Source organism: Echiichthys vipera (genome assembly GCF_963691815.1).
Source record: "Echiichthys vipera genome assembly, chromosome: 17".
Taxonomy (NCBI): domain Eukaryota; kingdom Metazoa; phylum Chordata; class Actinopteri; order Perciformes; family Trachinidae; genus Echiichthys; species Echiichthys vipera.
In genome coordinates, this window is record NC_139842.1 from 23914223 (window position 1) to 23929943 (window position 15721).

At 42.5% G+C, this 15721-nt stretch overlaps 1 protein-coding gene across 1 annotated transcript; it reads left to right on the top strand.

The window, feature by feature from the left end:
- The first annotated feature begins 449 nt into the window (after nucleotides 1-449).
- hook2 (hook microtubule-tethering protein 2) lies at nucleotides 450-15359 on the top strand. The gene is made up of 22 exons (XM_083931860.1): nucleotides 450-589; nucleotides 1529-1611; nucleotides 2279-2351; nucleotides 2474-2524; nucleotides 2619-2751; nucleotides 3103-3170; nucleotides 3490-3555; nucleotides 3725-3805; nucleotides 6240-6406; nucleotides 6709-6849; nucleotides 7999-8200; nucleotides 8365-8475; nucleotides 9240-9327; nucleotides 9635-9701; nucleotides 10084-10221; nucleotides 10923-11010; nucleotides 11455-11489; nucleotides 11580-11662; nucleotides 11752-11855; nucleotides 13005-13112; nucleotides 13200-13271; nucleotides 13508-15359. The coding sequence occupies exons 1-22, from the start codon at nucleotides 545-547 to the stop codon at nucleotides 13634-13636; spliced, it is 2133 nt and encodes a 710-aa protein (XP_083787986.1). The 5' UTR covers nucleotides 450-544; the 3' UTR covers nucleotides 13637-15359.
- The last annotated feature ends 362 nt before the right edge of the window (nucleotides 15360-15721 follow it).

The window sequence follows — 15721 nt, forward strand, 5'->3', positions numbered from 1 at the left end:
TGTTAGAGTCAGAAATATTGTGCATTCCTGCTTTTCTATTGTCTCTAATTCAGATCTTAATATACATTTTGATTTAGGCCCATTTGTTGTCTCTGTTTTATGTTTTCTGAAACTCCGTGTTATAGTCTATCTTGGCTAGAACACTCACTCAAAGAGATGTTTCATTCACCAGGGTTCCCCGGTTAAATGATGGCACATAAATGACAATTCACGACACCATTTCATACACCAGTGTTTAAGCTAACGTGATTAGAGGAGCTTAAGAAGACAGCAGGCTATTATTATCATCATTATGATTTGCCATGACCAGACAAGCTGACCCGCGACATAATCCGTTTCTATGGGAACGCTCTTAATACGGAAGCTCGCTTGGATAACAGGGGCTGAAACGCGAAGGGGTAGAGCAGCAGGAGGCCATGGCTGGACAATGACTGACGTGGAAAGTGTAAGGAGTGAGTAACAAAGTTCGGGGGAGAAAACAGTCTTAAGAGCCAAAGCCGTCGCCTCTCTGTAAGCTGCTGTGGGTTTCACTGGGCACGGCACCATGAGTGTGGATAAAGCAGAGCTGTGTGATTCACTGTTAACCTGGGTAAGTTGGATGTTAGCGAGGTGTCCTAGCGAGGCTAAGCGCCTGCTAACAGGTGACAGCAGGTGTTGGCAGTGCAGGGGGAGATATGCCGTTGCTTTTGTGAGTGAAGGCATCGGTTAATCGATTAATAGCTGCTATATTGACCAAATAGGTTAACGTGTAAGCGGTTGGCAGCTCTAAAAGTTGTGTGTGTTTTGCTAACTACCGCTAGCCACTCAAGCTAACTAGCTAGGTAAACACATAGGAAGTTTGCTCTTTGTCGGTTTTCGCTTGTTATCTGTAGCAAACACACTGCGGTGTCACCACAGTTGACTGCCACAACGACAAACCCAAAGTGCTTAGTGTAAACTGAGAGAGTAATGGGAGGTCGTCCAACAAGGTTAACTTCTCAAGACCAGGGGAAACCCACCTGTTTGTTTGGCACGACTCAATTAGGACACCAACTCATATTTATAGCTTTCTAGTCCACTATAACTTGGTATCTGTCATATAGGTGATATTAAGGAAGACTGAATGGGTTTAAACAACTCCTGTTATTGTCCTGCATTCTCTCACAGTTCTGTAATATCTGTTAACTGGGGTATGAGAACTCTCATTTTGGGTCTCTGTAAATCATAAATAAGTCATAGAGTGTGGTCTATACCTACTCTGTAAAGTGTCCTGAGATAACTTCTGTTATGATTTGGCACTATAAATAAAATTGAATTAAATTAAATGTTTTTTACTGCAGGTACCAAGTCACCATTAATGAAGTCAGCTCTACTCAAAATAACAACAACCAGAGGAGTTTATGCTCGTGGAGTCTAGATTAAACCCACACATTCCTGTATCTGTCTGTCTAGTTACATTTTTGATAGTTTAATAAAATATGGCTCTGCATCAAATGTATATGCTTTTATCAAAGGGTACCCCAATAATCTTTAATGTTTTTCTTCTCAGTTACAGACGTTTCAGGTGCCATCATGCAACAGCAAGCAGGACCTAACAAGTGGAGTGGCCATTGCACATGTGCTGCACAGAATGTAAGGACTCATGTTAGTCCCTGGCACACAAGATAGGATCATCTTTTTCTTTTCTTTTTTTATTAACAACCTGCACACGGTACAGAAGATGTCACTGAACACATACCAACACAGTTAATTTTATTTCCTGTTGTTGTGGATATTACACCATTTTTGAAATGTGGTATTGAAAAGTATCAATACTTATAGACAACCTTAGCTCATGTGTATTATTAGTTAAAGTATTTATAGTTGTTTTGATGATCTAAGTGCACAGCATGAGCACAGGGGAAACAGCTGGTAGAAATTCAGTCAGAGCCTACTCACTGAGATTTGCTTATCTGTGGTTTGCACTAAATTTCCCTTTTGGATTGCAGAATCCTGCCATTATCTATGCAAAATGTTAACATAGGTGTTATTTTTGTGCAAACCAATCTGTTTAGGCCTGGTGACCTTTGTAGCTTGTGATGAAACATGTGCTCACACCCACACAGATAAATAGACAACATAACTATTTTTGAATCAAAGCATGTAGAGCACTATTCCCACAAGTGACATGTGACTGTTCTACTCAAATGTTATTGTTCTTAACAGAGCAGAGGCTCAGGGCCTCACTGCCCCGGGGTCTTGTGTGAATCTTGTTCAGAGATGCGTTGTCACTGGACCTCTCTTGTGCTCTCATTAACAGAGACCCCTCTTGGTTTAATGAGACATGGCTAGGCAGGATCAAGGAGGAGAGTGGGGCCAACTGGCGCCTCAAGGTAATTTGTGAAACAGTTGGATATCGCACCCTATGGCAACCTACTGTAGAATGACCAACAAAAAGTCTCATTCTTTTACGTCTTGTAAAGATGGTAACTCCAATTTATTTTTGTTCTTTCAGGTCAGCAACTTGAAAAAGATTCTTAAGAGCGTGTTGGAATATTATCATGATGTAAGAAGACTGTATTATTTTGACTAACTTCTAGTACACCGTTAAACCCTCTCAAAACTCCATCCTAAACACTCATTTTACTCTCCATGAACAGGTGCTCGGACACCAGGTAACAGATGAGCACTTGCCAGACGTGAACCTTCTAGGAGAGATGGGAGATGTCACTGAACTGGGCAAGCTGGTACAGCTCGTATTGGGCTGTGCTGTCAGCTGTGAGAAGAAACAAGGTAAAGAGGGTGCTATAAAAGGGGAAAAACGAGTAGATGCAGCCATCTGTGAAAATAACACCCAGGATTAACTAAAAGTCAAATCACATGGTTCTCGCTTTATATCAGTCATGGCCCGATCATCACAAGTTGATGAATTTATCACATGATTTTCCTCCACATTAAAGACCATTTGACAAATTACAATTCAGTAGAAAACCCGATCATTTGTTATTTAAACATCAGCCTGATGAGCACCGGTTCTCTTAAAATACTGATAGATGCGGTGCTGGTTTGGTTTTTGAGAGTATTTGTGTTAATCTGCATTTGGCTGCACCTTCACAGCTCTCTGTTGTCTTCTCCTAAACACAGAACAAATCCAGCAGATAATGACACTTGAGGAATCTGTCCAGCACGTTGTGATGACAGCTATTCAGGAGGTGAGTGAGCCCAGCGCTTATCCTCTTGGTTCTCTCTACTTTACATTAATCCCAGCTCTTAGTCACGGTTAATGCACAATCAAAGAAATACAGATAAGCATGCAGAGTCCCAGAAACCCTACTCTGAGATATTTCAAGACTAGGTTTAGTGTTTCATTGGCACACATCGGGCTGGAAATGTTGAACGTTGGGGGGGAAACCTGTTCCAGGTTTTACCAAACAAAGTTATTCATAAAACTTATAAAACTAAATTAAGGGGCAGGTATATTCACTGTTATTTGATCTTTTCATTGACTTTGGTATGACTGCTTTGTTGTAGCTTTTATCAAGAGAGCCTTCATCGGAACCAGGAAGCCCAGAGACCTATGGGGACTTTGACTACCAGGTGAAACCCACAGCACTTTCATTCCCCCTCTTTTTTTTCTTCACTCAGCGGATCTGTTACATTCGTCTTTTGTGTTTTGCCTCACCTTTTCATTAATGTTTACTCCCTCCTACTGTAACTAGTATTACATCTAATCTGTCTCCATGTTCTTTTGGTTCTATTTTTGCAGTCCAGGAAGTATTATTTTCTAAGTGAGGAGGCAGACGAGAAAGAGGACCTGAGCCAGCGCTGTCGAGACCTGGAACATCAGGTTGGTACACCAAATGGGGTCGACGCATTACTTGGTGTACATTTCGAGACCTTTAAAAATTAGCATCCTTAAGATCTGAGACCTGTTTTGGCGACATGCACCGTTACTGATACTGGCTACATCCAGTGTTATTTAATACTATAGAGTAACAATAGTAAGCAACTGGTGTATCTGTTTACAGTGCAGCCAAACTAAGAATTAGTCAATGATTGGGCTTTTTACATCATAATTTGAGCAACCACAATCTGATTTCATGCCGTTGTTTTCCACCCAATTGGGCTGTTAAGACCTGACGTTACACCCTTTCAAAATATGATTTCCGGGTCAAGCCTCATATTTCTACAACACCACAGTGCCGTGTTCCCCGTTGTTTGAACAGATCTTAGTTTTAAAAAAAAAAAAACATAATTGTCATTTTACCTCTTTCTTATCAATGAACAAGAATTCTAACTGACGAAAACAATTGATCCCAATTGTTTAAATGTTCAGCCGTTGTTTTGTTCCAACGGACTGTTTGGACCCGATAATCGTATTTTGAAAGGGTGTTACGTCAGACTTAAGACGACCTCTAAATAATAACTCAATATGAATACATTAAATGGTTTTTGCTAAAAAAAAAACTGCTGATCTTAAATTGTATCAAAACAGGGTTTGGTTCCGTGAAAGTCTTAAGGATTCTAACTTTAAGATGGTATGCGGGTGTTTGGGTTTGTTTTATCTTCCATTTGTCTAACAGAGCTGTTGGCATTAGCGCAAAAGGCAGGCTAATTTGTGGCTTGGGAGTGATATAAACCCATTCCTTACATGTACCCGACTCTCAGATCCTTTTGAGACCTAGTTTTGCTGTTCTGTGGGTGCAGCATGTTGTTGAATGTGTGTGCCTGCTCCTTTTGTGCTCTGGCGCTTATTGGTTAGCCTGCCCGAGACTTTGTTTGTGTTTCCATGGCTTCTTTTTGCACCGCTGACAGAGAGGGGACTCATTTTGTGTATTTTAAAGACACATTTCAGTCAATAGTTGCATAACATCAAGATAAAACTGACACATTGCCTTGGGGTGTAGCAGTAGCCAACAATAATTTGTACTGCTCTCAGCCCACCTGTTTGTTTACTTACTTAGCCCACGCATTAGGGATTAGTCATTTGAGTTGTTTTGAAAGCTATTTACTGTTACTGGCCCTGTGCTAAAGCATGCAATCTGTCCTTAAAGTTCAGTGTAGGGTTTGGCTGTATTCAAACTGGAAAGATGTCCAGCAGGTATGTATACACTCCCCTCTTGTAATATTGGAATGCTGGCTTGTCTAACCCCAACATCAGTTCAACCTGACTCAAACACAATTACAGCATTTCTCCTCTCCGAACTACAACAGCATAACCAATATTATTAAAAGGATGTCTTTGCTGATTTAAATCCAGCTCTGTAATGGCAGTGTGGCGAGTGTATGCAGATAAGAGACTGACAATTTCCGTGGGTCATGGGACTCCCGCGTGAAAATCCACTGCCGTGTCAGTCTCTAATGCAAATGAACAGTATTTGGCTTCCCACTGTGGAAGAAATCCACATGGAGTGAAGCAGCGGAGGTCCACTGAAATCCACGGATTGACGCGTCATCCAGCTGATTTAAGCAGACCTCTAAACTCCGTGCGCTGTGGCCACAGATGGAAGCCAAACACTGTTTATCTGCACACACTTACATCACTGCCAAGACACAGAGCTGGATTTAAATCAGCATAATTTATGTTTTAATGGTCCTCAATGAGCTGTGCACAGACCTTTTCAAAGATGTAAACATAAACATTCCAAAACAGTCCTAGTTTATTTCCTGTTGCAGTGAATGTGAATGAAATCAGCTGAAAGGACGTTAACAAGGACCAAGGCTGTTGCCTAGCAATGGAATTCGGTTGAAAAGGTCTATATTCATCTGTTTATAGACCTCTTGTTTATGTTTACATCTTTCAAAAAAAGGTCCATATCATGAGAATCTGCTTTTGACCCTGAGGGTAATGCTAACAACTTACTACTGAGAAAGTTCCATCTGCCTGAGACCATTGCAAACCAGCTGACTAACCAGCTTTTGACTACTGAGCATGTGAAAAGAGAAGAAAGCATGCGTTTGAGATCCTCTGAGCATGAAAAGTGATGAGTTTGTCACTGTTATTCTTTGATTTTCTTCTGTGGTACTGTTGCGGGCCAGTACTTGGGCTTCCTCATGTTTATTTTCAGAAAGATGTCGATTGCTCCTGTTGGCATTCTTGATGTTGTTATTCTTTACATCCGTGTTAAGGATCTTCCCATTTCCCCTCCCTTTGTACAGCTGTAGATAATTCACTTTGTGCATCCTCATCACTTCTCTCTCATCAGTCCATTACCTAACCTCACACTCTTTACACCTGTTTTTACAATGCAAGTCCTCTGTGCCTCTTTCCTCCGCCACAGTTGTCGGTAGCTCTGGAGGAAAAGTCCTCCCTCCAGGCAGAGACACGCTCCCTGAAGGAGAAGCTGGGCCGCTTTGATTCTCTGGATGCCTCCACCACTGCCATCACTGGCAAGAAGTTGCTGCTGCTACAGAGTCAGATGGAGCAGCTTCAGGAGGAGAACTACAGGTACAAACAGTACACACACATAGAGTTACTGAGGAAGATAGTCCAGGGTTTCTCTCTGGTATTTAAGGCATAAGCAAACACTCATCAGGCTTTTACATAATAAACAGTTTTACATTTGCATAGGTTGCTTAACTTTTAGAAAATGTAGCTTTAGACTTTTTCAACATTCTAAAGTTATCATCATGTGCGCGTACAAATAAAATGCTTTTGCTGAGTCACATGCTGCATTTAGTATCTAACAATGAGTCCATTCAGTTTCCTCGGTCACACAAACCACTGCTCTGGTGTAATCTATGTTACAGACTGGAGAACAGCAGAGATGACATGCGTGTGCGGGGAGAGATACTAGAGCGAGAGGTGAACGATCTGCAGCAACGTAACGAAGAGCTGACCAGCCTGGCACAGGAGGCCCAGGCCCTCAAAGACGAGATGGACATTCTCAGGTGAAACCAGACTAGCATTCTTACTTCCTACCCAATCAAGTTGAATTGATTATGGAAAACAGTGTGGGCCTTTCTTACAAGCTAAACTAAGTTTGTACTGCAGAAAGTCACACATGGTGGGCATTGAATCACATGGACACTGAGCGTTGTGTGTTCTCTGCTTTGTAGCTTTTGTAGTAGTGTGTAATGTCAAACAAGGGAAGACAAATACAGTGGGTGTAAACTGTAAAGAAAATACTGACATTTTAAAATGGTGTTAAAATCTCTTTGCATCTTGTGGACTTAACATCATGTATCGTCTCGTCATACCCCTTATTCTGAATGTATGGTATATATTTTAAATATTGTACTGTAATGACAGCGATTACTGTCAGTTTACCTTCTATGTTTCATCTTCAAAACTGCATGTTAAAGCAGCACATTGTGCCCCCTTTTAAATTTCTGGCTGCGCCTGGAATGTCCTGTTGGGGGCCACAGTGCTCCTAGTGAAAAAGTTAGTGGGGAGCCCTGGCCTACTATATAATTTAAATCAACCAATCATTTAATGAGACAAGTCAGTGTGTCTCTTTTAAAGGATATATTTGGTGATATTCTAAATTTTTGTTAACATCAATAACTCGACTGAAAAGAGCACACCCATAATGAATTACGAGTATTGTCTGTGTTGAAAAACTGTTAAAAACACTTCAGTGCTTCTACTGTTGAACCTGGCCAGATGTTCCTTTTATTACCATGAACTGGGCACTGTAGTTTATTCACAGTCAGTCCCACATACATTGTTTTGGTGTCGTTAATACTCATTAGCAGAAAGAGGAAAGAAAGAAGTTTAAAAGTATTGAGAGTAAAACTAACACATTGTTTTCAAAAATGTAGAACATCACCAGCCTTTTCCTTGTGCAGTAGTTCATCTATTATCAATTTACACTTACAGAAACAACTCCCACACTGCCCACACACAGACGTCCATTCAGCTCCTCTCTGACATCTGTGTTGATAATATGAATTTCATGCACTGACACTGGCTTGCGTCAGAGTTTTTGCTTTTCAGTAGTTAAGTACATATCCACACGGATGTATTGTGTTTAACTAAAAGTCAGGATTCTGCGCTGGTACTCACCGCCTCCCACACTGTCCTCTCCTCCCCCTCAGGCACTCGTCTGACCGGGTGAACCAGCTTGAAGCCCTGGTGGAAACGTACAAGAGAAAGCTGGAGGATCTGGGAGACCTGCGCAGACAGGTGCGCCTCCTGGAGGAGCGCAACACCGTGTACATGCAACGCACCTGTGAGCTGGAGGAGGAGCTTCGCAGGGCCAACGCTGGCCGCAGTCAGCTGGACACCTACAAGAGACAGGCGAGCTGTGGGTGGAAAAGGGGGTGGGGGTGATGATACTTGTTCCTGTGTTGATGTCCAAGTGATGTTAAACAGTCTGGTTTGTGCACGTGTTTGGAAAATGTTTCAGTTTTTATAGAGAGCTCTTGCCAATGCAGACTGTTGCTATGCTCTCTGACTTACAGGCTCATGAGCTTCACACCAAACACTCAGCAGAAGCCATGAAAGCTGAGAAATGGCAGTTTGAGTACAAGAACCTTCACGACAAGTATGACGCACTGCTGAAGGAGAAAGAAGTGAGTCGGTGAACATCGTCAGGAAATAAAAGTTGAATTGTGGTGGGGAAAGAATGAACACAGCAATTACAAAGTGCTTTTACTGTGCTATTTTATTAGGGTAGAGCATCTGATATGATGGCCACACACTAATACCCTGTCATATTACTAGACAACATGCAGTAATGTAGTTTTGATTTAAGTGATGGCAGTCTTGCGTGGATCAGCATTTGTTGTGACTAGAACAGGGCGCAAATCCCTGCAGGAGGAACTGTCGCCAGGCAAATATCGTACTATTCTTCAGTGGACTCCCACATCCTGTCACACCTTCTGCAATCTGACAGAAGTGATTAATGTCCTACGTGACCCGTGGGTGTAATTAAGAAATACATACTGTACTAACATGAATTGTACATTTACTTTGTACTACTTCGAACAAGTGTGTGAGCCTAGGTAGAAGAAACACGTGGCTCTGCGTGGTAATATTGATGTGATTTCCCCAAGTTACTGCTCTTAATCTAAATGTAAAATGACACAGAGTCCATTTTCATGTGCATGCCTCAGCCGGTCTAAAAAACCTAATGGAGCATTACTTTTTGGTGTGCACCTTAAACATTAAACTATCTGGGTGCTGAACTCGTTTTGTCTTAAATGTTCTTTTGCACAATTCGCAGGTTCACACTAGCTTGTATCTACAGGTGCCGTTAGCCTAATTATTCTTTTCAGGTGCAAACTAAAGCAGACTGAAATGAAGCTGAAGTCTTACTTTGTGCTTCGTTCTTCAGCGTCTGATCTCAGAAAGAGACACACTCCGAGAGACAAACGACGAGCTCAGGTGTGCACAAGTCCAACAGAGGTGTCTCAGTGGATCTGGTGAGTTGTAATTGCACTCAATTAAGAAACAAATTACTAAACTGCAAAATGGTTAAATAATCAAAAGCAAGTTTCCAGTTGTGGTAGAACTTTCTATTTTTCTTTAATGGCATGTTAAACGAGCACCATTTACTATTTTAGAGCAGTATATGCTGGTGGCTGTCCATTAATTAACATCGTACACATAAATACGTGTAAAGCTGTTCTGTGGATTTGAAAATTAAAACAAATATGCAAATTGGGCTATTTGATAAAATGTAGTTCAGTCACCTGCTGGCACTTAATCTCTCTCTTTCTCTCTCTGCAGGAGGCTTGTGTGACAATAGTGTCACAGTAGGAAACCTTGCTGCAGAGATCATGCCTACTGAGCTCAAGTACGTATGTTCTTTGTGTATAAGCCGTGGTGTGGGGGTTCCTATGTACGTAGCGCCAAATTTAAGCATAACCAATGAGATTTTCCCTCTGAAGCTGTAACAGACATACATTGGTGTCACTATCAGTGGCCCCACCGTGCCCTACATTCATCTGCTAAAGCCTGAGGAACAGTTTGCCCCTGAAATAGCAACACATGGCCGCACATTTGTCCAGGGCGTTGTCGGGTAAAGGCGCGGCCAGCTCGGCAGGCCTTTCGTGCCTCTGCCACTCTCTGACCCAGTTCGTCTGTCCTCAACTGTCTTTCCCTACTTTCCTTCACCTCCTATCCCCCCTCTCGCCCCCTCTCGCCCCCTCTCGCCTCTTCTCCTTTTCCTCGTACAGGGAGACAGTGGTTCGTCTACAGAGTGAAAACAAGATGTTGTGTGTCCAGGAGGAGACATACAGGCAGAAACTAGTGGAGGTGCAGGCTGAGCTGGAGGAGGCTCAGCGCAGCAAGAACGCCCTGGAAACTCAGAACAGGTGGGGGGGGGGGGTGTACTTAACATGCAGTCCAAGTTCTTGTTTAGTCGTGTTAAGTAATCATTCCCCTTCTAGGCCACCATATTGTGTGTCCGTGGAAATTAGGCTGCTTGTTTGGCTGACGGTGGGAGTGATATCTGCCTAAATGTAAACTCACCCTCTGGACTGTGTGCTCAACTGAGCTGTGTGGGCTGGACCGGAGGACAGACAGCAGAAAGCCAGATTGTCCCTTGACTGTGTGTGTGTATGTGTGTGTTTACATGCCTGTGGGCATGTGGACATGTGGGTGGACTGTGTGTGTGTGTGTGTGTGTGTGTGTGTGTGTATGTGTGTATGTGTGTGTGTGTGTGTGTCCATGCAACACCAGGCTCAGGGTGTGGGAAGCATCCTCAGTAACAGTAACGGGAGGAGATGAGTGGAGTGAGCATGCTCAGTAGAGCAAAGCAGTGAATGGCCAGGCAGCACACTTGGGGGAATGGATGAGCAGTGCCTGCAGCAGATGTACAGAAATCCACAGGATACTTTGCATACATTCCACCCACAGTATCAACTTAATAGCCTATTGTTTCTTCTTTACCACTGACTTCCCTTTGTCTTTGTTACTCTCTCCACATTGTTTCTTCAACCTTTTTATTTTCTCTGTTATCTTTTTTTGCTCTTTCTGATCCTAACCTTCCTTCTGGTACTTGTTTGTTTCCCAGACTAAACCAGCAGCAGATCTCAGAGCTGCGTTCTCAGATCGAGGAGCTCCAGAAAGCGCTCCACGAGCAAGACAGCAAGACTGAGGATGTGAGTGGAGAGACTTTCTTCCTTCTCCTCCGCTCACTTTTGTTAGATCTCCCCTCCCCTCATACTGAGACACAAAGTGCATGTGGAAATGTTTTCCCCTTTTGAAACTGATCAACTCGATGCATGGCATATTGAGTATATTGAAAAGATGACTGTTGAGGACTGCAGTGTTTGTTCCACTTTGATACATGTTGTGTGTGACTTTAACCCATGTTTGCTGTGGTGAGTCACTGTTAACGCCTGCCCCTCTCTGTCTGTCTCTCTGCGCCTGCCCCCATCGATCAACTCTGCCAAAATCAGGCCATCGTAAGTACGGCCCACCCTCTGTCCAACTGGCCCATGATTTAACTCTTTGCCAGCTTGACTTTTTTGTGTTTGTGTGTTATTTAAAAAGCTTTTTGTGTTAATTTTGAGTTTAATGTGCCTTTGTCTTCTTCTTTGAAGTCCTCCTTACTAAAGAAGAAGCTCGAGGAGCATTTGTAAGTACTGCTCTGCTTCTTTATGGATTATTTATTCAGGAAGGTCCCAAACAAAAGTAAACTCACACACTCATGACGTGATTATTGCAGGGAGAAGCTCCATGAAGCTCACTCAGATCTCCAAAAGAAAAGAGAGGTCATCGATGACCTAGAGCCTAAAGTGGACGGCAGCAGTAAGTTATTTCCTGCTCTCTAGTTCCTTCAGTTGCTGTCTCTTGGAGTGCCAGTCTCTTCACACTTTCTTCATTTTATTCCCTCTCAGTGGCAAAGAAGATCGATGAGCTTCAGGAGAGCCTGCGGAAGAAGGATGAGGACATGAAGCAGATGGAGGACAGATACAAGCGCTATGTGGAGAAGGCGAGAACGGTCAGTTCACCTAAACGGAGCAAATGAAACTGAGTCTTCTCTTTTTTCACTGGTTTAATGTACACACCACCAATTTCACACATCAGTCTGTTTACAGGTGTTGGGGAATACTGCTGCATCTGTGAAATACATTTGTATACAGCTTTTAAGAGAGAACAATTTGGAAACTCATAATTTGCCTCAAGTGATGTCACTAGAGTCAGTGTGTGTTGGGGCTGAAGACCTCTGTAGCCCACTCCTCACCTCTTGAGACTACATTATCCTCGCCCAACCTCAGAACCCATCAGCATCTGTCTGATGACAATTTAGCCTCTGGGGGCAACGGCTAATATTTCACTAGCAAGGACCACAACATCAACAAGATGAGTTTAACGATTTATTAGAGTAAACCTAACTGATGTGGAATGCTTGAACAGCTTGAACGTGTTGTTGGGAAGCTTCGATAGGGAATCGGCCCTTGCAGACCTCCTCCTCAGTCCTTGTTTACAGTCAGATTAACAACTTGAGACGTGAGGATGGAGTTGGAATGGAGTAGTCAAACATGATTGGTCAATACTACTCGGACTACTCACGGAGACCAGACCTCTTCCACTACCCAAATCTTGTCTAGTTGCTTATGGATTCTACATCCCCTTTGTCTGCAGAATTTGCTCAAAGAGATTAGCCACTACCAGCATAAGACACCCTAGTGATACCGCCGGCCGAAATTATTGGCTGATATTTGTGTTTTTTACGTGTAACGGCATCGGCCGATGTGTGCCGCTGTGTTCTCTGATAGTTTTTTCCAGCATTATTTACAGAAAGGCAGCTCTGTTTTGATGGAGACGCCTTTTTTAAGTTCAATAAATGTTCCTTTTTTTTCTTTAATCGAGGCTCGTGACATTTGTTAGCATCACTGAGTAATTTTCATGATGTAAATTGAGGAAAGACAATCGTCCGTCCATATTGGTCATCGACTAATGCTGATGAAAAAAAATCTGCATCGGCCCTAAAAAAAATCGGTCGATCCCTAATTATTGGTAATGTAGGTGCAATAAGAATGCATGGAACAAAACCAACTGGTCTCTGGTTCTGCTGAATGGATTTGATTCATTTTTGTTACTGTCCATCATAAGTCTGGAGTCATTAAAATGTCCCTTGTGTGCGCAGGTGATCAAAACCCTGGATCCCAAACAGCAGCCGATGCCTGCGACTCCTGACGTTCAGGCGCTGAAGAACCAGCTGACAGAGAAGGAGAGAAAAATCCAGCACCTGGAGGTACGAAACATTTTGGCATAAAGAGTAAGTAGGTCACCGTAGCTCTTTACATCTCACTAATGCATCATGATCTGTTGCTTTGCGCAGCATGACTATGAGAAGAACCGAGCCAGACATGACCAGGAGGAGAAACTCATCATCACTGCATGGTACAACATGGTAAGTGAGTGTGCAAATACATGAAGCATGAGAAGGCCTAAAGCTGTTTCCTGGGTCCTTTTTTCTCTGTGGTTGAAAACAATTCTACCACCTTTTGGTTTTGTGAAGGTCTGAAAACAAGGATTTGAACTGGGCAGAGATGATCTGCACGAGACACAAGTCCTTACTCTACTCATTGTTTTGTTTGTTTTTATCACACCCATACTTGATTCTACACTCTTCCTTTTCTTCCTCAGGGGATGGCGTTGCATCAGAAAGTGTCTGGCGAGCGGCTCGGTCCCTCTAACCAGGCCATGTCCTTCCTCGCCCAGCAGAGGCAGTCCACCAATGCAAGGAGAGGTCTGACACGCCACCATCCCAGATAAGACAACCGGGCAGGAGTACACTCGCGCTGAAAAGAAGCATAGAGAAGACGAGGTGATCTACAGTAGACTTCACCTGAACTCCCCGTATCTTTGCCTTAATACCTTCTCGCTGGATCACTGCACCTCAGAGAGTATTCTTCATGCTGCTGCTGCCCCCTGCTGGCTCTAAATGGTACGAGAATGTTACTTTTCTCTGTGGAGCCCTCAGAGGGGAGAAATCCTACTGTGTTAAACTCTGCTGCTGATTAGATTCAGAGTGAAGAAACAGAAATAGATGGTGTAGAGGGAGTTGTATGGCCTGAAAAGAGGCTGTGTCACCTTTTAAGGTGACTTTTGTTTCCTCTTTAGCATCATGGACTCGATCCTGTTTCTTTTACGGTCTGTTTTAAGTCTCTTTTTTTTTTTAGTCTTATGTTTTTATGTTCTACAATAAGATTGAATGTGAGCTAGTTTAGTAAAAATGACAGTTCAGTGGTAGACGAGAGAGGAGTTATTTTACATTCTTTAGCACATATACAAATGCTGAAGAAGACATAAAGCCACACAAGCTAGACTGTAGACTGAACACAACCCATTCAGCTGTTAGTACATCTCCTTGGTTCTCATCGCTTTCTTTTTGTCGTCTTGGCTGTGTTTTGAGGTGAGTTTGCGTTTTTTCTGTTTTTAATTTGAAGGACCTCAAAATGATGTAAAGACTCATGAGGGTGTGTTAATCGCTGTAGTCCGTTTTCCTCATTGTACTCACATGAATCATTTTCTCTAAACTTTATCTTCATAATGAGAGTTATATGAAATGTTCACAAGATACACCAAAGCACTTTGCTGGAGGGATGGCTTTGTTTAGTGCCTCTCAGAAACCTTAAAAGACTCCCTCTAAGGATGAGACTCAAGTGTCTCCCCCGCCCGCGTCTCATCTGACACCGATTTACTTAAAGACTACGTCACACCGCAGACTCCTTTTCATTCAGCTGGTGCTAGCGTGACTTCTGCATATGCTTTTTACAGCGTTCCCTTAATATGAATTTGATAATTACTTAATGATTTTTTTTTTTCATTCAGATTGAAACAGGGTAATTGTTGTGGGTAGGACCTTATTGCACTTTAGACTCTAAACTAATTCAGTATAGGCAGTTGAAGGCCTCCTAGCTTATCACATAACTGGAAAACCAATACACAATGTGATGAAGTCCGTTATGATAAAAACACTACTACTAATAATAATAAGGACTGGGCTAATGGCTGTTTGCTGCTAGACCTCATTTACAGTTGAACTGAACTGGAAGGAAATGTATTCATTAATACGCTGGAATCCTTTTGTTGTGAGGCGGGTAAACGAGTTGAACATTTTTGTCTGCTTTTATTCACTACTGGTTCATTTTCCTTTCAACAGATGATGTCATTTTAGCCCGTCCCATATCATTCAGAGCTACTGTTTTGTGACTTGTACTTTGTCCCTGTGAATATGTGTGCTACGGACTACACAGACCACAATCCTGCTGTTGTGTTCACTCGTTTTTCTACTGATGTTTCATTGTTTGAGTTGATATTTGTGGTGTTCTGTCGATATCATTGCTGCACATTTGCATGGCTTGAAGGGGTTATCTTTTGGGTTGTTTGTATCATTTAATGGTCTAGTAGATTGTAGCATAGTGTACTCAACGCAGGGATCTGAGGCAAGTCAAAGATCCGTAGTCCTGTCTGTTCTACTTTTGCACTACAAATAAACGGGAACTTAAGATAAGAAACGGTGGTCTGGTGTTTTCTTTGCCGATACATTTCAAGTAAACTGAAGAACTACTTCACTGTTTCGACCAAAACATTTCTTCAGAAAGATCTGAGAAAGGAGGCTGACCCAGGTTCTATTACCCTGGTGCCTTTTGTGGCTACATTTGGATTCTGTCACAATCTAAAGGCCAATCTGATTACTCAGACTTCTCACGTCCGCCTGGGCAGTTGGCTGAAATGGTGAAAGCCTTGTTTATCTCACACCACTTTCTACAAGCACGTCTCAAATTTGATAACCAGTAAACCTAAATCGTCCAACAAAAGCATGTAAAATGGCATTACTTGCAAATAGTATTTTTT

Excerpts from the sequence above, each read along its gene's own strand:
- hook2 (XM_083931860.1), top strand. The coding sequence starts at position 545 with ATGAGTGTGGATAAAGCAGAGCTGTGTGATTCACTGTTAACCTGG. Across the intron at positions 1,612-2,278 it reads GCACATGTGCTGCACAGAAT|AGACCCCTCTTGGTTTAATG; the intron begins GTAAGGACTCAT and ends TCTCATTAACAG. Across the intron at positions 11,856-13,004 it reads ATGTGGAGAAGGCGAGAACG|GTGATCAAAACCCTGGATCC; the intron begins GTCAGTTCACCT and ends TTGTGTGCGCAG.